This window comes from Peromyscus leucopus, chromosome 12, assembly GCF_004664715.2.
Source record: "Peromyscus leucopus breed LL Stock chromosome 12, UCI_PerLeu_2.1, whole genome shotgun sequence".
NCBI lineage: Eukaryota > Metazoa > Chordata > Mammalia > Rodentia > Cricetidae > Peromyscus > Peromyscus leucopus.
Genome location: NC_051073.1, coordinates 75,285,228 through 75,306,434, shown reverse-complemented (window position 1 = coordinate 75,306,434; position 21,207 = coordinate 75,285,228). Strand labels below are relative to the sequence as shown.

The window sequence follows — 21,207 nt, the reverse complement described above, 5'->3', positions numbered from 1 at the left end:
CAATTTACAGCAAGCTGACAGCCAACATCAAATTAAATAGAGAGAAACTCAAAATGATTCCACTAAAATCAGGAACAAGACAAGGTTGTTCACTCTCCCCATATTTATTCAATATAGTACTTGAAGTTCTAGCTAGAGCAATAAGACAACAAAAGGAGATCAAAGGGATAGAAATTGGAAAGGAAGAAGTCAAACTTTCACTATTTGCAGACAATATAATAATGTACATAAGTGACCCTAAAAACTCTACCAGGGAACTCCTACAGCTGATAAGTGCCTTCAGTAATGTTTCAGGATACATGATTAATTAAAAAAAAATCAGTAGCCCCCTATATACAAATGATAAATGGGCTGAGAAAGAAATCAGAGAAACATCACCCTTTACAGACTTGGAAAGAACAATACTCAACTTCACATGGAAAAACAAAAAACCCAAGATAGCTAAAAAGAATCTTATACAATAAAGCAACCTCTGCAGTTGTACATTCCTAAAGTGAGAGTTTGTCCTAAGCACATTACTTCACAAATGAAAAGAAACACTTGTGTCTTTCCACATATCACAATTTACTGAGTAACAAATTCTTAAGGTGTGAATGTCTCAAAGACAGAAATTCATCATAAATTCCCACTTTTTCTCTGCTGAGGTGAACAGCTTCACTTATTCCAATTTTAATTAGGAATACTAGTGATCAATCACATAACATACAGTAAATCTATCAGTCTTTCTCTGTCTCTCTGTCTCTGTCTCTGTCTCTGTCTCTCTCTCTCTCTCTCTCTATATATATATATATATATATAATATTGCTTTTTCTTATCTGTCTTTTTCTTATCTATCTTTCTCTCTGCTTGCTTGCTAGTTGTTCTTAGGTTACACAGTGACATTAAAGGTTTAAGAGGCCACAGCAGACTTCACCTTCAGAAGTAGGATAGTAGAAACATGAACATTCTGCAGTGATAACAGAAAAGTGGAAGTCAGGCTGGACAGAGCTAAAAAAGCAGCTTGGGTGTGAGATCAGAGCTGCAGACTTGAGTCCATCTACAGAAGCAAGAAGATAGGACAAGGTCCGGACGAAGGACTAGGCAGCCAGATGGCTATCAGGCTCGACCAGGGGAGATACAGGCTTATGTCCATGGATTGTGCCACATCACTGGCAGGAACTAAACCAAGCTGAAGCACTAGGGACAGTCAGGAGCCCTTCATGTGTCAATCCTCAGACCACACAGGGGTGACAAGGGGGAAGCGTTTCAGGAAATCTCCTTTATGATCTTCCTGCAATTGAAACAGTTTTGTCTCTGTGCAGGGCAGAGGGGAAATCAATACTTTGGAAAAACCTATATAACACAATAAACAGAACATAAGACAAATAAATAAAAGACAGAGTTTAGTCCTTCCATTGAGTATGCAGGGGACCACAACAGAATTACAGAGAGGAAAAGCATCCCTCCTTCTACAGAAGCAAGAAAATGGGAGAAGCCCAGAGGCAGAAGGCAGATGGGATAATTTAAGTTTAGGAAAGCTGGCAATAAACAAGTCAAGCTAAGGCTGGGCATTTATAATTAAGTATTAGCCTCCATGTGTGATTTATTTGGGAGTTGGGTTCCAGGCCTCCCAAAAAAGAGCAAAAACAAACAACACAGAATTTTAGGTTTCAAGTATCAAGGCAATTAAAGAATCCCACATAACTTCTTGACTAGTAAAAACCAGTGTCCATTACCCAGTAAATCTTCCTGAGTCTATAATTTTCTTTGTCATTATTGTGTTTCGGCTTGGATGGAAAAGTATGCTGGCAGTTGGGAGTCAAGGAATACAACAAATTCACACCACACAACAAATCTTACACAAGAGATGTATTGGGGGGAAAACCAGGAGGGCAGTTGCCTCTGTTCAGTAGAGGACAAGGGTTTACATAGAGTTTCTTGGGGAAGGGGTAGAACTTTTCAGGATGAAGCTTTCCAGGGTGGAAATTGGTGGGATTTCATGTCCAGAGATTGGGCTTTTTACTTTGTAGGGTAGGGGGAAGAGTCTAGCTGTTAGGGTAGTTAGAACATTTGGTGGGTTGAATCTAGAATTTGGTAGGAGAGGCCTGGCCACTTATGTGGCTTGAGGGGCTTAAATTTCCTCCTTTTTTATTTATTACTGTTAAACAATCAGGCCACAGGAAAGGGGGCAATATTGTCATTAGATTACTTCCTGCTGAATCAGGAAGTTCTTTGGGTGAACTTGATCTTGACCATCAGAGAATAGTTGGGAGCTGCTGATCGCTGACTCTGTAGCTAAGGGCTGGTAATCATGAAATAACAGCTGTTTAAAAGTCTAGTTAGAAATCTTTTGACCCTGTTGAAGAAATATAGATAAGAAGTTTATAAGGGAGGGTGAAACTAGTAGAATTAAGACAAGGAAGAAAAAGAGGGTTAAAAAGGGAGTTATCCAATTCCATATTGGACTGCCAATGAGCCACTGGCTAGAGGCATCGAGTTCTTTTGTATATTTTTGGAGTTCCATCTGCAGCTGTCAGATCTTGTCTTTTACTATACCTGACTGGTTGACATAGAAGAAACATTCCTCCCTGAGGAAGAGACAAAGACCACATCTTTCTGCTGTTAGTGAAGTTAATCCTCGACAAATTTGTAGCACTTATGGCAGCCAGTGAGTCTACTTGGTCCTGGAGAGTGAGGATGGCCTGAGCCACCCATTGGAGATGCTGGATGAAAAGAGAGGAAATCTGATGGTAAATAGTCAGGGAAGTTGTCAGTCCCACCACTCCAGTGCTGTCAGTGATTATACCCAGGACTGCTAGAGGGGGTATGACCTGAACTGATCTTTTGTCATGCTGTGCTGCTATAAACCCTGTGATGGGAATTGGAAAAGACTCTTCACAGGTACTACCCTCTAGTTTTGGGAAACCAGGGCACAAGTCCCAGACCACCAGCAGGTAGGCAGCAGTAAATTTGAGGGCCATAGAGAATCAAGGCACTGTGAATATTTCGGCATAGGGGCTGAGTGGAAGTAGTAAGGGTTAAGATACTATTGAATTCTGTGGAATCCAGCATTCCCACATAGCATGTTCCTGAGGAGCTAAAGCAGTCTGTGATACTGAAGAGAGAGATGTGGGAGAGATAAAGGATAGTAGTTATATTTGGCTTAGAACAATTATTGAAAGGTGAGGTAAGAGAATCTAATAAGACCATGGGTGAGGGCACAAATGGTGGTCATAAGTTTGACGCAGGAGAGACATACAACCGGATTCTCCAAAGCAGTCAGGCAGAGAGAATAAGAGCTGATATGCAGAGGTTAAGGTCTGAAACAAGGGGTGGTATGACAGGGGTGTGGGGTCAATATCATCTAAAAGGGGTGATACTAGGGATGTAAAGACCATTGAGGAGATTCTACTGTGCCTGTACCTAGAGTTTGAGAGAGTGGGATGTGCACCCTCTGTATTTGGATTGTGCCTGGTGGACAGCTGTAAAAAGTGCTATTGTAAAGTTTACCAATGGCCCTGTCTCCCATCTGAGGTGTCACTGGTCATTAATTAGAATACACAAGATTGGTCATTTTGCGTAAAAGGTAGAACACCTTCTTGAATATGCCTCATATCTCCTACAGGACCAATAAGGGCAGCCTCCACGAGTCTCTGGCCAACATGGACAGTGATCTCTAGTTTGACCATAGAGAAAGCAAGCATAGGGGGCAGGTGTTTTTGATGTCAATGTAGGTGTTATAGGGACAACTATCTCCTTTTGGCCAACTGCTGGTTAGCAGTCTCTAGAGCCCACTACATGAGAGCTCAGGCTGAACCATTAATTACAGATTTCCTGAACTCTTGAAATCTTAATATAACAATAGCATAGAGGAAGAAAGAAATCTGAAACATTTTTCATTATCTTAAATAACTTTCTTATACTTTCATTTACATGCCTTAAAACATTTTATTATGCCTTCAGAACTTTCTTAAGCTTTCATATCCTCAGACATTTATACACTTTCCTGTACCTTCAGAACTCTGACCTTTATCTACTTTCTTAGACCCTCAGAACTTAATGAGATTTCACTAATAGCCCCTTCTGGGTTGTCTTTGGGAACTTCCGTCTTGCCACACAGTGCCCAGTCTCAGTTTCTCTCCATGACCCCTTCATGTCTTTTTAAAACTAATACCACCCAGGTGAGTCTTATATTACAAAGTATGGCTGCTGGAATGAGGTACATTCTTGTATGAGTATATGGATGTCAGCTTTAATACCTTTTAAAACAAGTATTGTTTTTAAAAATCTTACAATTTTTGTTTTCTGGACAGAAATTATCATACAAAAACTAGAGAAAACAGGCACAGGAGTAAGTACCAGTGAAGGAGAGGCGGATAAGAGAGTTATAGAAAACTGAATCAGCCTTTGACAGCCTGATATCGAGCAATTTCCCTACTCTATTAGGCTGGGATATTGGTTAGAGGTGGGGGTTCTGCACATGTAAAAGCTACCATGGACAGGTATAGTTAGGAAGAAATAGAGGAAGAGAGAACAAGTTTGGCTAATAAAAGATTTTCGGATCCTTTGTTTGTGCGGTGGCAGAAGTTGCCACCATCGAAAATCAAGTATGCCAGTTTAAGCTGTTTGTAGTAACAGAGTGAGGATTTAATAAAATCCAAGTCCATGGAGGAAGACTGGAAGGGTCACAAACAAACTCCACTGGAGGGAGTTTCTATAAGCTCCAAGTGGGAGCTGAGAGACAAGTAAGAAGTCCAGGAGGGCATAGAGAAGCTGAGAGACTTCCAGGCAAAAACTGAGAAACAGGAGGGGCAAGGTTACAGAGGCTCAGAATGGTGTAAGGAAGCTGCAGAATTTAGCAGGCAGCTTCTTTTGAGAGGCAAGACAACATACATTGAGGGTAGAGAACAGGTAGCTCCCAGGGAAAGGGGCAAGGAAAAGTCTCGGAATGTGGAGCATATAGGCAGCTCCTTCGGGGAGCTCAGAAAGTTCCAGAAGGACCTGAGAGGAAGCAGAGGGTTGTAAATGTTGTAGTAATAAGAATTTCAATCCTGGGCATTTCCAAGCAGACTGAGAGACTTGTCAGAGAGAAATGTCCCAAATCACACAGGGGAGGTATCCCTTTCCATGTGATGGGGATCTGGTAGGGCAAGAGGAAGCTTCCTGGGTACCAGTGTGGCTTTCATAGTAAAAGTAAGCAAAGCAGGAAGCTCCATAGTGACACCTACCCAGCAGAATGGGAGAGACACGTGGATAAAGCAGGCTGAGGATAAAACAACTGGAGACGTGCAAATGTCTTAGTAAGCAGAATTGCCCACATGGTGGGGTCCTGAAGGGTGTTTGCAGGGAGTGTGCCAACATGATGGGCAGTGCAAAGGGAGATGCTCATGTAGCAGTTGGCCCAAAAAGGGCATAGTAGGGAGATGCCCACTTGGCGTGCAACCCAAATGTGCATAGCTGGTAAAGAGGACACTTGCTGAGTAGGCAAGGGGAGATGGATGGTTTTAGCTAAGGTGGCGAGTAGTGGCCGGAGAGGCAGACTATAGAATCAGATTTGGTGGGTGGCAAAAGGCAGCAGAAGCAAATGGTCTGTTCATATCTTAGGAGAGTCAGATCAGCAGCTTGAGTCAGTTTGAAATGTTGAGATGTGGGCATGGCTGAAAGGTAAGTGTAGCATCCTCTACCAATGATACCTGAAGAGAGAGCACTTTGGAAGGGGGTGGTGTTTGGAGACCCTTGTGTGTTAGGAGATGGGTCAGGTGGTGAAGAGAGACGACAGCAGTGGGTGACTTGAAGGTTACGCTTCTTTATTCATATATAAGAAGTTCAGCTGCAGCCTGAGCACACAGACAGAGTGCCCATCCTTAGACAGTATGTTTTAATTTTTTGATAAGTATGCAACAGGCGCAAAGGAAAGTGCCAGTGGGTGACCCAGCACCCTGAGGGCATATCCCTCCTTTTCTGTAACCTGGAGGAAGGAGGGGTGAGCTAAGTCCACAAGATGGAGGGCTGGAGCCTGGGGGAGGGCTTGTTGAAGATTACAAAATGGCTTAGCAATGGTTGTAAGAAGGGGTTTGTGTGAGGATCCAAGGGCCATCTCATACAGGGGGTGGTCGAGAAGAGAGAAGGAAGGAATTCAAGAATGTCAGAAGCCAGTTGGACTGAAGAAGACTACAGGATTGCAGCTCCATTGGTGGGGGATGGGGTCAGGTGAAGGTGTAGAGGGCCAGCTGAGGCCCTAAAGACCATGGTTGGGGGTACCTCCACCTCCAAAGTACCAGAGGGGTGCCAGACACTCAACCGTCACTTCCCCAGACTTAGGGAAATGTTTACCCTGACCAAAGGGGAAACTTACCTAAGTGATGTGGTAAATGGGGTGCTGAGCAGTCAGTGAGCCAGAAGGTAAGTTTTTTGCTGGTGGACTGGAGATGAGAGATAGGGACCCAGGTCAGCTTAGACCTGGAGGAGGAATACAAGCACTAGGAGAGACTATCCCGTGTTTTGGCACAAAATTTAAGCATTACAGCTTGTATGGGAAGGTATCTGGGCTGTAAGGAGCCAAGGAATACCAGAGTCACACCACACAACAAACCTTACACAAGAGATGAATTCGGAGGGGGAAAAACAGGAGGGTGACTATCTTTGCTTGGGTGAGAATCAGCTGGGAACTGAGCAGAAGGCAGGGCTTCTGAAGAGTTTCTTGGAGAAGGGGGTGGCACTTTTCAGGGTACAGATTGGTGGGATTTGAAGTCCAGAGATTGGGCTTTTTACTCTGTAGGGTGGGGCAGGGTTCAGCTGTTAGGGCAGTTAGAGTGTTCTGTGGGTAGAACTGGCTGTTGGAGGTCCTCTTCAGAGAGGCCTGGCCACTAGTGTGGCTTGAGGTGCTTACAATTATTGATCATTATTTTTAAGGGTAAAAGGTCTTTGTCATGGGTTGAAGGTGATAACCTGTACTGTCTCATGTGATTGAAGCCTTGGGCACTTTAGGAATCCCTATTTGAGAAATTAGGGAGCTCTTGGATGTGTGGCTTGGCTGAAGTGGTGGGTCCTTAAGAGAGCTTGGAGACTGTCAATGCAGTAAAAACAGATGCTTCATACTCTACTGCCAGTGCCAGAACCTGAGCCCTGTGCATGGTCCTCTGAAAGCTAAGGTAAAACAACCTCTGCTTCTCTGAAGTTGTCTTATGGCATAGATTTGGGAGAAGCCATAAAAAGACTAGTAATGTGTTTTGTCTGTCTGTAATTGATCCATACAGCTCGTATGACCTCACAGGGAGCCACCGTGAGAAATGACATCCCCCATACATATAAGGCACCATCTGAGCTTGGATCTTGTCCTTATACTTTTGATCTGAATGCTTTATTTCTTTATTGTCCATCAACATGTGTGATCCCCACTGACCTGAAAACAATGTCTGCCTTTGGTGGGTTGGTTTGGGGGCCTGGATTTTGTTTTACTGTTTACAGTTTTGGATTTACTTTGTGCATTTGCTTCAGGATTTTTGTTACCAATCATTTTCTATTACCTACTCATTTATCTTTGACATTTTGTACATTGGTTTATTTCTGTATCTTAAAAGTTTTGTCAGTATATATTAGCTGCAAAAATCAGAAGTTTGACTATGCCATGCACTTGGATCCTACCCACCAGCTTTGTTACTTCCCACAGCATTTCCATGTGTTTATCAATTCCGTTATCATAGTAGGAATCTTCCCCTGCCACCATGCCATTCATAAGACAAAACATGCCCTGGGGGATCTTGAGGACAGCTCATATCCTCATGAAATCACAGTATCAAGAACAGGCTACCACCCCTTAGATTCCCCTAAATATGAGTTTATGATAAATGGATTGAATATCATGACTGTAGAGGTGAGGTTTTCAGTAGTCAGAATCAATGAATAGACACTAATATAAAAATTCATGATAATAAAAATCCTGAAGCAAATGCACAAACTAAATCCAAAACTATAAACAGACAAAATGTCTTCCTTAAAGACTGAATGACAGAGGTCTCACACCATCTCATACCTTTGAATTCCTATAATCTAGCAGTGGGTGCTGTTTGGGGAGGTTATGAAACACCAAGGCAGTAGAACCCAGGAGGAAAACTGGGTCATTAGAGGCAATGAGACCTGTAAAAGCCATGCAAGCATGCTTCAGACCCATCTTCCCAAGTTTCCACCCATGCCTTCCCTGTCCATTGAGAGCTGGAGCCTAAGTAAAACCTATGTGTTTTGTTGCTCCTATTCAGGGATTTGGTCATGGCTGTGAGAAAAGTAACATGGTGCTGGGAGATACAAACTGAAAAAGAATTCTTGTGGTTGTGAATAGCATGATCGGTTTCTTGCAATGACCTCACTGGCGCCTTTGTGAGGACTTGTAGACCCGCCCATTGAAGGCACTGGCTGGGACTGGGTCTTGTACTCACACTGCAGAGGTGTTGCTTTGTTGGCTGCAGGGAGTTTGGACACAGAAATTGGGTAACAAAGACTGTTATTATTGATCACATGGAAACAGACATAATTGATGTGATTTGACCTTTAGAGCTTGAGTTTCTCTCCTGGTTTGTTGATTTTTATTTATATCTCTTGATTGGTTTTTGGATTAATTTGATCTTATTTTAGTTTCTTATTTTCTAGCACACATAACTCTATTCTTGTTGCTGGAGGGCTTCTCTTCAGGTTCCACCAAGCCCCACAGTCCCACAATCCATGTATAAAATAATCACTCAGACGCTTATATTACTTATAAACTGTATGGCTGTGGCAGGCTTCTTGCTAACTGTTCTTATATCTTAAATTAACCCATTTCTATAAATCTATACCTTGCCACGTGGCTGGTGGCTTACCGGCATCTTTACATGCTGCTTGTCCTGGCGGTGGCTGCAGTGTCTCCCCCTCCTTCTTCCTGTTTCCCCAATTCTCCTCTCTCCTTGTCCCGCCTACACTTCCTGTCTGGTCACTGGCCATCAGTGTTTTATTTATATATAGTGATATCCACAGCATATTCTATTCTCAATTATATAGCATTGCAGTGTCAAATGAGGCCTACCATCTTTTAGATGTCCATCCCCATGAGTTTAAGGTAAAGGAATTGATTATCAGGAATGGGGTGGTGATCATGTCTGTAGTAGTGAGTTCTTAGAGGATTTATGATCATAGTGTAAAAGCCATTGAAGCAACCTGTAGGTCACACTCTAAGTAGTCCAGACCCACATCCTTAACCCAGCTCAGCACAGAGTTCCTGAGTCTATCCTCCTTTGTACTATGGGATTTACCCATAATAAAGACCAAATGTCCTCCTCAAGGTTAGATATGAAAGGCCTCACACTTCCTCATGTGTCTGAATGCTTGGTCTCTAGTATGGAGAACTGATTGGTCCAGGAAATCATACAACTCTAAAGCATTGGGGAGCAGCTGGAGGAATTAGGTAACTGGATGCAGGAAGGGCCTACCAAAGCCATGTAACCAGCTGCTTCAGACTCATCTTCCCCAAGTCACCTTCCCCAGCTCCTCCAACTGCCATGCCTTCTCTGTCCTCTGGGAACATGGAGAAGGGATGCCTTTTATCCTTTAAGTTGCATCTTGTTGAGGATTTGTTCACTGCCATGATAAATGACAAATGATAAAAATGATAAAAATAGTAAAAAGCAGTGCAGTCCCTGGGATTGGATAGAGAAACTATTTTGGGTTATTCCCTGCTGTTGCTGGTCCGTCCCTGGTAGTGACATCACTTGACCTCTGTGAGAAATGATAGGAATTTGTTCATAGAAGACATTGCAGGATGCTGGGGTTTGTCCTGAAGCTGCATAGAAACTCATGTTGGATGGAGAACAGTTAGATTCCAGCATTGGTCCTGATACACTTGGGCTTTCCTAGTCTCATGGACCTTGACATTGGGAGTTCTCCTGTGTTGCTGTGGGTTTCATGTTCTGTGTTTCCTTTTGATTCACACATACACTGCTTGTGTTTAAGACATTGATTTCTGCTTGTTTTATTTGTTTTTAATTGGTCCTTTTTTAGTAACTTTGATTTGCCATGTTGTACTCTGATTTAATTTTTTTTGGACTTGAAACTTTAACTGTAAAGTGAGAAATTTCCCTGTGACACATATAGATGCATATATATGATGGGAACTTGCATCATTTTCATGTGCCATGTTACATTGTAGCAGTACCTGGCATGTGCTTACAATTCTTCCCTTTTGATTAAGAGTCTACTGACCTATCCAAGGAATCTCATTTCAGATGCACATATGGATATTCATTTAGGATATGAGCTTATACATTTTGAGTGTGAGTGTGTGTGTATGTGTGTGTTTGTTATTGTTATGGTTTTGACATCATGGTAATACTGGCTTTGTAGATGAAGCTTGGAATGATCTTTACTTGTCTCTTTGGTGAAGCAGCTTGAGGAACATTGATCTCCATTGTCCTTTATAGCCAGCAGGTAAAATCCATTATGCAATCTGTTGGTGCTGGGCTGTCCTTATTGGGAGAGATTATATTACTCTTTCTTGTACTCATATCGATCTCTTTACATGTTTCATAAGCTCCTGAATTTATCATCACACTCAGGATGCAGCAGTGGAAAGGCAGCAGGTGGTGCATGTTTGGTAACTTCTCCTATCAATGTTGGTGTCTATTTTGTGAATTGAATAATCTCTTTTTCTGAGGATTGTCAACACTCTGGAGTACAAGATTATCTTGAAATTCCTAGCGTTCCTATGGATCCTCCTCTCTTCCCTGTCTCACATTTAAATAATTTGTTTTCTCTCTGGGTGGTTCATGTCAAGGGCTTGTCAGATTTGTACATCCTTTCAAAGGACCTAGTGGTGGTTTGAGTGTAATTGGCCCCATGGAGCTCATAGGGAATGGCACTATTGGGAGATGTGGCTTTGTTGGAGTAGGTGTGGTCTTGTTGGAGGAAGTGTGACACAGAGACCATTTACTGTTGCCTGCAAGATGTAGGACTCTCAACTACCTCTCCAGCATCATGTCTGCCTGTGCTGCTAAGCTTCCTGCCGATGGTAATGGGATGAACCTATGAACTGTAACCCACCACCATATGGTCATGGTGTCTCTTCACAGTAATTAAAACCCCAACTAAAACAGACCAAATCTTTGTTTCTCTGACCTTTGTTTCAACCTCTAAGTGTCTAGTTACTTCTAGCTCTGATCTTTCTTATACTTTCTCATAAACGACAAAGGAAATGAGGTCAATGGAAAAAGTAACAAGGGCTTCCTTTGGTCCAGCTCATCTGATTTACACATCAGATATTAACTCACCTGTGAATTCTGCCCCACAGGTTGAAGGTGTGAAGGCATTAAACAAGTCTGTAGAGACGGAGAATGCTGTCTCATTTAGTGACATATCTGAGGGGACACATGTGCAGGCTGAGATTGAGGAGACTGGCAGTACTATCACTTTCAGTCACACAACTCTCGATGTTCTTGGAGGATGCAAACTAAGACAGGAACTTTGGACCCCAGGATGATGCTGACATCACAGGAAGCATCAACACAACTGCAGACTTGAATGAAATTGTCAGTTAAGACAAGATGTAATATCATATATGCTATGATTCTTGCTCAGCACAGGAACAATGAATATTAAAATGACAAGGTCATAGTCATCGAGGAGTTATTATCTACCTCCACCAAGGATCAGCTCCAGGAGGCACCCAAAGCCTCTAGTGGAAACAACTGAAGGGAGTGGAAGGGGGTGAGGAGTTACATTGCTGCCTCCTCACCAAGGAGAAAAGACACAGCATCCAGGTAAGGAATAAGGAAAGACGGAAAATGGAGTACCAAGGAAGAGGAGTAGGTATGGGGAGCTGTGGTTCGACAGGGTAGCTCTTTCCTAAGTCCTACTATGTCAAAGTCACTAACACAGTCCTTTGTGTCTTCTTTCAAGGGTTGAAGATGAGGCCTGGGCCTATCGTTCCAAAACCACACATTTGTCTTTGGCTTGGTGGGGTATAACAGCCTCAGGAGGGAGCAAGGCCAGAACTTGAAGGGAGGTATGCCCTAAACCTCTTGTTTCCTGTCAGACAACTCCAGCAACCAGGGCAGTAGCTCTGTTATCCTCCTCTCCTGCAGAGTGTGAGCATCAGTTCCCCAAGCCTTAAATTCATTGTTCCCCAGCACTAGTGGCTAAAAAGAGAAGTCAGCCACAACTTCACCACTGGACATCAATGTGTTCAAACAATTTGTCTAAGGGTATAAGGGGGGCATTTTTATCCAACTCCATTTTTATAACAGGTGACATGGAAGAGGAGCCCAACTAGGGTAGGATCACACTGGGTTCTGACCTTTGAAATGTCCCCCATTATGTTCTGCTTCCATTTTCAGAGTACAGGAATGTTAACCCATTTCTCTCCTCATGGGCATGATCCAGGAAAACACTCTGAAGAGCTATAGAATTTTTCCTACATGAACTCCCTAGGAAGATTTGAGAAGAGTCCCCTTTGCTCCATTTTATTTCTCTAAGAAGCATTTTTTTGTGGTGCTGTTTCATAGAGAACCCCTGATTTGCTCCCCTCATCTGACTTAGATGGCTCATGTTCATTACCCAAGCATGGATACCCCCAGAAGCCTGGCATAAGCCCCTTTACCACCTCTCTTCTCTTGCAGAGTGTGAGCTATAGTTCCCCATGGCAGAAGCTCCTTGATCCTCCAGCCCCTGTGACTGGACAGAGAAGCCAGCCACATAACACTATCTTGTTACGAAGAGGCACACAGCCTGTCTCTGTAGTCTATATGAGGGAAGTAAGTGCCCCACATGCCTTGGGAGCTTCAAGAGCTTGTTCCCTCACTTCCATCAACATAATCAAGGACCAGATTCAAAGAGTGTTGGTACTCCTCCTGCTGAGGTGGTAAAGAGCCACAGCAACAGGGGAGGAGATGAACAGGAGAGGGGCAAGTGGGACATGTCAAGAGATAAAAGCAATGAGAGGAGGAGGAAAGAGAGCTGGGTGAAGGAGGGGGTCAGCTTGTCCATAGGAAATACTAGCTGGGCAGCAGAGAATAAAGGGATGACTTGAGGGGTGGTGACCATGGCCATAGACAAGCAGAAGGAACAAAATTCTCCAGAAGAGGAAAGCTGGGGCTTGTGGGGTATGGGTACACAGAGGAGAAGACCATATGTTCCTTGTGGGTCCCAGCTTGTTCTAATGTACAGCAGTTGAATATTGCCTGGGAAATCTGCTCTTGTCCTGGCATGCTCAGGCTGGGTGTGTCTGTAGAGAAGAGAAGCCACATGGTTCCCAGGAACCTCTTCCTCTTCTGCTTGACTGAGTCTTTGATGGATCTGGTTATATCTCTGTCTTTGTTTTTACAGCCTTTTTCCTTCAGGCCCCAAGGTGCTGTTCCCTCATTCAAGGATTATACAAACATGTAAATTTCATGCCCCCATGGGGGATTCCTTGACTTTGAGTAAGCAATAAGTGGCAAGAGCATTCTTTCTACTGTGACTAGGTAAGCAGGGCTTGACAGGCCTATGGAACATCACTGCCCAGACAAGGCCAGCAGTTTTGGGACTTCTTGAGCCCAGTGCCATGTCCGGAGTTAGGATTATAATGAAACCTCATTGCCAAGGACCTACAGATAACAACTAGTGGTATTGTGTGCAGCCTTTATGAGTGAGGTGTCTGTAGTCTTCTGTTGTCCACATTTCATACACGGGACATCTCCTTGGGTCAGGAGAGGCAGCCAAACCACCAAAGAATGCAGGGGTCCTAATCTTTCAGGAACATTAAGATGAAGTAACTTTGTGTCCACTGTTTAACTACTTATGGTAGAAGATGAGTTTCTGTATCCTGGTCTTGATATACACCAACCATCTTCTTTTCTCTTCAGAGGCTGATGGCTATGGTCACTGAGAATACTGTCCTTTGTGGCAGTGTATCAGTTTGTCTAGACCCACTTCCTTGGCTACCTATTGCACTTGTAGCCATGATTAAATCCTATGTGAAAGCTTGCTATTCCAGCCCTAGTAACAGTCATATTACAATGGGTCATCATTTTATTCTAATAGTTCTTCCTTTATATGTTAATTGTAATTTTTCAATTACAGCTTTTAATATTCTTTCTTTTATTATTTTGATTATGTACCGAGGGTAATTTTTTCTATGATCTAGTCTATTTGTTGTTCTGTATACTTCTGGTACCTTAATAGCTACCTCATTCTTTAGGTTAGGGAAGTTTTCTTCTATAATTTTATTGAAAATAGTTTCTGTGTCTTTGACCTTTATTTCTTCTCCTTCCTCTATTCCCATTATTCACAGATTTGGTCTTTTCATAATGTCCAAGATTATTTGAGTGCATTGTTCTCGGATTTTTATTAGATTTCATGTTTTCTTTGACTGGCAAATCCATTTCTTCTATTTTGTCTTGAATGCCTGAGATTCTTCCATCTCCTATATTCTGTTGATAAGGCTCACCTCTGGTATTCCTGTTAAAGTTCTTGATGCTTCCATTTCCAGTTTTTCCTTGATTTGAGTTGTTTTTATTGATTCTATTTTCACATGCACCTCTTGAATAGTTTTCTTTATTCAAATCCACTGTTTGTGTTACAGTAGATTTCATTAATGGATTGATTCATGTCCTCCTAAGGTCCTTGACCATGTTTATAATAACTATTTTGAAGTCCTTGTTTTGTGCTTCAGCACTATTGCCTTTCTCAGGAACCACTGTAGTCATGTTACTGAGCTCTAGTGGGCACACAGTGTCAGGACTATTTTGACTACTTATGCTGGCATCTAGGCATTTGAGTTTAGGAGGATAACACTTCTAGAAGTTGATAGCTGGTCTTGCTTCTGTTGGGTAGCCTTTTCATTCCTTAATTTCTTTTGTCCTCCCCCAATATTTGGAAGGTATATGGTGGCTGTGGGTTGCCTTGTAGGGAGTGCTCTGAGTCTCTGCCAGGTGTGGCTACTGGTGGTTGTAAGTAAATTTGTTGCAACTTTGTGGGTTTGGTCCCAGATTTTGGCACCAAAATGTGAGTTTTGCAACTCTAGGAAAGGTGTCCTAACTATCTGGGGAATCAGGCAACCTCTTGAACTGCTTAGGACAGCTCTGATGGCTGAAGGTGCAAGGAGACAGTTCAGCTCTGGAGGGTAAGATATCGGAATATCTTGATCTGCTCAGAACAACACCTCTGCCCTGGAGGTGTCCCAGATACCTGGAGCTGTTTAGTACAGCTCTGACAGCTGGAACTGCAAGGAGACAGTTCAGGTTTGAAAGGGAAATTTTTCTGACTTCTCAGGAAAGTCAGGCCTGAACTGCTTCAGCAGGGAAGGGTATCCTATCCTGACTGTTTGGGAAAGTCAGGGTATACTTGGTGTGATGGGGGATGGTCCTGCTCCTCTCCCGGAGAGCTGCTACAGCTGCACTTTGCTCATCCCCCACTTAAGGGGGCTTCCTAGCAGAGCTCTGCTTCTCTGGCCTAAGATGTTGCTTCCTTTGCTTCACTCTGCAAAAGGGGAACCCCTGCAGAAATGTGGCAATCTCCTCTGGCTCGGGAGAAAAGTGTTACTTTTTCAGCTCTCACTTGCTCTGTCCACTGAGAAGATCTCAGCAAAGATCTTCTGTTCAGGTCCTCCTTCCTCTGCTCTTTCAGCTCTCTCTTGTCTTGTCCACTGAGGGACATCTCAGCAAGGATCCTCTCTATGCCAGTGGATGAAGATCTTCACCCAAAACTCTTTTGACAAGAGATTTATTTAGGAAGGAGGAGTCTAGGAGAGTAGCTGCCTCTACCAGGGTGGAGAGAACAGCCTTTTTCTAACTGACCAAGCAGGGTGGTTTACATAGGATGTCTTGGGGGTGGAGTCAACCAGAGGTTGACTTGGGACCCAGGTTTCTACTGTCCTGCTCTGTGATTGGTTGGTTTCACAAGTCAGTTGGCCAGGGGCAAAGATGGCTCTGATCTGACTGAGTCAAACTGTGCTTCTTTCTGCCCTGATCTGAGCCATCTTTCTCTAGTTCTGGGCTCCAGGGCCAGGGTGGGTTTCTTTAGCCAGCCCCTTTTCCCTAATAGTGGTTCCAGCTAGAAATTGTTTCTAGGTATTGGGAGCTTGGAAGACAGAATGGGATGGACTAAATTAGCAAGAGGCTGAGAGGGTACATAGGGAGGGAGGAAAACTGGGTCTGCTAGTTGGATCTGTGGAGTCTCCGGGAAATGGGGGAAGAGGGTGAAGTCAGGTGCCTCCCCAGAGGTGGTCTGCTCAATTGGCTGGGCATGAGACTGGGTATTTGAAAATGGAAGACAGGAAGGAAAGTAAAGATTGCCTACTTGCTTTCCTGGCTAGCATAGCCAGTGGGGTTGCAGTGGCAGACTGTCTCTGGTGTAGGTGGCTGAGACAAAGGGATGGAATCAGAAGTATTGTAGCTAGAAGATTTCCTGTGTCCCAGCCTGTTGGTGGTCAGGACAAATCTCTCTCACCTGCCAGTCCCAGAGCTGCTTGGACCCAAGTAAACACACAGAGGCTTATACTATTTATGAACTGTATGGCCATTAGCTCAAGCTTACCACTAACTAGCTCTTACACTTAAATTAACCCATAATTCTTATTTATGTTTAGCCACATGGCTTGGTACCTTTTCTCAGTTCTACATTCACATCTTACTTCCTCTGTGTCTGGCTGGAGACTCCTGACTCAGCCTTCCTGTTCCCAGAATTCTCCTCTCTGCTTATACCGCCTATACTATACTTCCTGCCTGGCTACTGGTCGATCAGCATTTTATTTATCAACCAAATCAGAGCAACACATTCACAGCATACAGAGCGGTATCCACAGTAGAGTATGTTGCAAGAGAAGATTTGTTTACTCTCAAAGGAATGGGGACAGGGAAAAAGAAGAGGTGAGAACAGGTGGCCTGCTACAAAAAGAAAGATGCTACTGGGGAATTAGTACTGTAGGATGGGAAGGAGATCAAAGCTCACCTACCTGATTCCTTATTCAGAATTGCAAGTGTATTTCCAGAGAGAGAGTGTGTCTATTGTTGCTAGTTGAGACAAAGTGATAGGATGTGTACGTGATGGGGTAGTATTAGAGAAGAAAGAGTAATGTTTTTTAGAAATTCTAATTTACTGAAGAAAGATATAGACACTGGAAGTAAGTTCAGGAAATGTACAAATGAGTATCTGATCATGCATGGGAAGGACTGGACTTTATTCTGGCACATAATGGAACATTGGAAGTCCAGAGGTGTAAACTAAGAGTCACTCTCGTAAAGCCCCAAAAGTGGAGATTGTAGTAAAGTTAATTTATTTCATAGTAACTAGAATATATTTCCTTAATAATGAATGCTGTGAGGAAACCAAAATATATATCTTCATGTTAAATCATGTACCAATGAAGTCATCTGATATTTGCCATTTTTCTGTGGGAGAGTTAGCACTTAATTATATCTGTATATTTTTGTGATGGTGTCAAAGATTTTTTTTTTTCTGGATGGGATAAACTTTATACAAGATCAAATGGTGTCCATTTCAGATTTAGAAATCAGAGTTTGTTATGTGGGTTCAGACGGTGATCTGGTGAGTAATGGAATCCAGCTGGATTCTGAGGTCTCAGGACTATGGTTATTAAGGATCCTTTGTCTAACAGGGTGTGCTGTGGGACTGTGGTATGATACCACTTCCACTTACTCAGGGCTCAGCCTGTGCTCACTGAGGAGACTCAGCAGTGGTATCATTCTGGCCTGTCAGAGTTCAGGGAGAGAGGAGCTCAGTCTTAACTAGTGATACTCCCCAACACTCTCCCTCTCCTGAAAGCCTAACTATCTCTGCCCCAGGCTGTCATGTGAGCTGAGTCCCAGCAGTAAGGCTCACAAAGAGTCTTCTCAATCTCTGTGGAGAAATGACTGAGGGAACAGCCACTTCTCTGCAGAGGTGGGAAAGGAGGCCTGGGGCAACCTAGACTCCCTGTGGAGACCAGGGTCTGTGTCCACTTATTCTCTCTTGAACTGCTTCTTTCTAACTGCAGGGGTAGAGACCAGCCTAAGAACTGTGGTGTCACCTGGCTATATCTGCTTTTATGCGCAGATCACTCAACACTTTCCCACAGCAGCACCTCACCTGTCATCTGCTAGTACCTATTTACTGCAAGTGACCTTTCCAGACCAACATCCTGCCCTCAGCACCTCTACTAACTTTTCTGACTCAACTACACTTTGAGCATTAAAATCAGTGCTATTGTCTCTAGCATGCAATGATGAAAAACAAGAGTCAGACACCTATTCCTCATATCTCCTTGGCTGCCCCTCTAGTCAATAAGAAGCAATCCTGTAAGAAATACTAAAGTCTCACCTTTCTTGTTTTTCTTTCTTTGTAAAACAAACCTTGTCTTTTCATTCTCTTCCATCAATACTAAACTTCTGCTTTCTCAGTCCTTTGATGTCTCTTACTAAGTGCCCACTCCTCTTCAAGGTTTAGAAGTGTTTGCCCAGCCAGACATAAGCAGCCCTATTTATTTATTTATTTATTTTTATTTTTTATTTTTTTTATTAAAAAAAAATAAACACCATTCAGTTCAACATAATAGCCACAGATTCCCCTGTTTTCTCCCTCTCGCCCCTCCCCCTCCCCCAGCCCACCCCCATTCCCACCTCCTCCAGATCAAGGTCTCCCCCGAGGACCGGGATCGACCTGGTAGACTCAGTCCAGGCAGGTCCATTCCCCCCCTCCAAGACCGAGCCAAGTGTCCCTGCATAAGTCCCAGGATTCAAACAGCCAACTCATGCAACGAGCCCAGGACCCAGCACCAACACACAGCTGCCTCCCAAACAGTTCAAGCCAAATGACTGTCTCACCCATTCAGGGGGCCTGATCCAGTTGGGAGCCCCTCAGCCTTTGGTTCATAGGTCCTGTGCTTCCATTCATTTGGTTATTTGTCTCTGTGCTTTATCCAACCTTGGCTTCAACAAATCTTGCTCATATAAACCCTCTTCTTTCTCACTAATTAGACTCCCAGCGCTCCACCAGGGGCCCAGCCGTGGATGTCTGCATCCAGATTCCTCAGTCCTTGGATGGGGTTTATGGCACAACTATCAGGGTGTCTGGCCATCCCATCATCAGAGTAGGTCAGTTCCTGCCATCTCTCGACCATTGCCAGCAGTCTTTTGCGGGGGTATCTTTGTGGATCTCCGTGGGCCTCCCTAGCTCTCTGCTTCCTCCCCTTCTCATGTGGTCTTCATTTACCATGGTCTCCTATTCCTTGTTCTCCCTCTCTTTTCTTGATCCAGCTAGGATCTCCCACTCTCTTTCCCTCGACCGTCGCCCTTCATTTTTCCCACTCATGACCAGGTTGTTCATGTAGATCTCGTCCATTTCTCCGTGTCTTTTTTGGGGTCCCGTTTTCCAGGTAGCCTCACTGGTGATGTGAGTAGCAGTCCAGTCATCCTTGTTCCACATCTAGCATCTTTCCCTATTTGCAGATGACATGATAGTATACATGAGTGACCCCAAAGATTCCACCAAGGAATTGATAAAGCTTATAAACACCTTCAGCAACATAGCAGGATACAAGATCAGCCTTATTTATTTAAATAATGCCAAAACCAAAAATGGAATGTTCATCCATCCAGGGACTTCCTCTTCCCTCTTTATGCCCTGGGTGGTTCACAAGCTCTCCTGGGTTGACTGCTGTGTGCTCTCCCTGCCTGACCACATTCATCAGAGAAATATATCAGTGATGGCTCCACTAGGACACATCACTGAGTTCCTTGTAGTTTTCCTTTCATGTTTCTGAAATATAAGGTGAAGAAAACACAGCAGAACTGATATATTGAACAATTGTGAAAGGTGATGGTTGCTTTGGGACTTAAGGGAGTGTGCTAACTCTCTCTTTTTGGAATTTCTTCAGGACAGATGTCCACATGTGCTAACCTTAACAGACATAGGGCCAATGACTGAGTCCTCGACTTGTTTTGAGAATCTACTGTCCTACTGTTGATCTGAAAGAGATCTTTGCACACAGTTCTGCTTGTGTTACCACCTGCTTCATATTCCATGGGACAAAATAATTTACTTCCCCTGACTTACTGTTTCAGAAACTCACACTGTGAATCAATCACTAGGAGTAGCTATGAAAACTCATTTGCATGACTAACCCCTCTTCTGAGAGGTCCCTGGAGATGAGATACTGAGACAGCCCAGACAGAAGGCCCAGGTCTAAGGAGAAGCTGTGCTGTGCCTACCATGGCTTGGACTCCTCTCATATTCATGATTCTATCTTACTGTACAGGTAGGGACAGGCCTAAGAATACTGGGGAGGACTCCTAAACTCAGTAAGTCCTTTCAGGTTCAGATTCCCAATATGTCCTACCTCAGCCCTGCTGTTCACTGTGGTGTCCTCTTTTGCAGGTTCCTTTTCTCAGTCTATACTGACACAACCACCCTCCATCTCTGAGGCTCTTGATTCAATAGCCAGACTCACCTGTACTCTGAGGAGTGGCATCAGTGTTGCTGGTAAAAACATTTACTGGTACAAGCAGATGCAGGGGAGCTCTCCTTGGTTTTTCCTGCGCTACTACTCAGACTCAAACATGCAGCTGGGGCCTGGAGTCACCAATAGAATCTCTGGATCCAAAGATACCTCCCAAAATGCTGCACATTTGCACATCTCTGAGCTACAAGCAGAGGATGAGGCTGACTATTACTGTGTCATCTCGGAAAGTAATGTTTCTCACAGTGATATAGGCAGATGGGGAAGTAAGGCATACATTCTAGCTTGTGATAAAAAATCAGGGAAGAAAAAAAAAAAAAGAAACCCAGCTGTGGCCAGAAGACAGTAGGAGAAAAAAAGGGTGGCACTGAACTCAGAAGAAAGGCTTTTAATGTGGAAGGAGTAACGATGAGGGCAAATGTAATATGACTCAAAAGTATTTCTTGAACATACAAGTGGCAGTTGAGTAGAAATCTGTCATGTTGGATAATAGGGGCTGTGAGGGTTCATTTTCATTGTCAAGTTAACCAAGTTTGGAATCACCTATGAGATACAGTTTGGGGCATATCTGTAAGGACATTTCCAGAGAAGTTGAACTGAGACCAGCTCTGAAATTGGGTGGCACTATCCTATGGCCTAAGGTCCAAGGATAATTAAAAAGGAAAAAAGGAGAAAGCAGCTGGGTGTTAGCATTCATCTACCCTTGCTTCTTGACTGTGGGAGCAATATGACCAACTTTGTTAAATTCCTGCCATATTGGGTTGATTATATGCCCT

General features: G+C 43.5%; 2 long non-coding RNA genes and 2 gene segments (V, D, J or C); 2 read left to right on the top strand and 2 right to left on the bottom strand.

Annotated features, from left to right (window-relative positions):
* The window catches only part of LOC119088814, a 622,476-nt gene that overhangs the window by 26,748 nt on the left and 574,521 nt on the right, over nt 1–21,207 (bottom strand).
* Nucleotides 1,863–7,126, bottom strand: LOC119088817. Its single transcript, XR_005092555.1, has 3 exons — nt 6,335–7,126; nt 2,536–2,702; nt 1,863–2,335 (listed from the first exon to the last, which is right to left on the bottom strand). It is a non-coding gene; the product is annotated as an uncharacterized LOC119088817 (long non-coding RNA).
* Nucleotides 6,817–12,034, top strand: LOC119088818. The gene is made up of 3 exons (XR_005092556.1): nt 6,817–7,130; nt 11,291–11,759; nt 11,899–12,034. It is a non-coding gene; the product is annotated as an uncharacterized LOC119088818 (long non-coding RNA).
* LOC114688112 lies at nt 20,062–21,201 on the top strand. The segment is given in 2 exon segments: nt 20,062–20,230; nt 20,350–21,201. Coding segments are annotated over 2 exon segments (477 nt in total).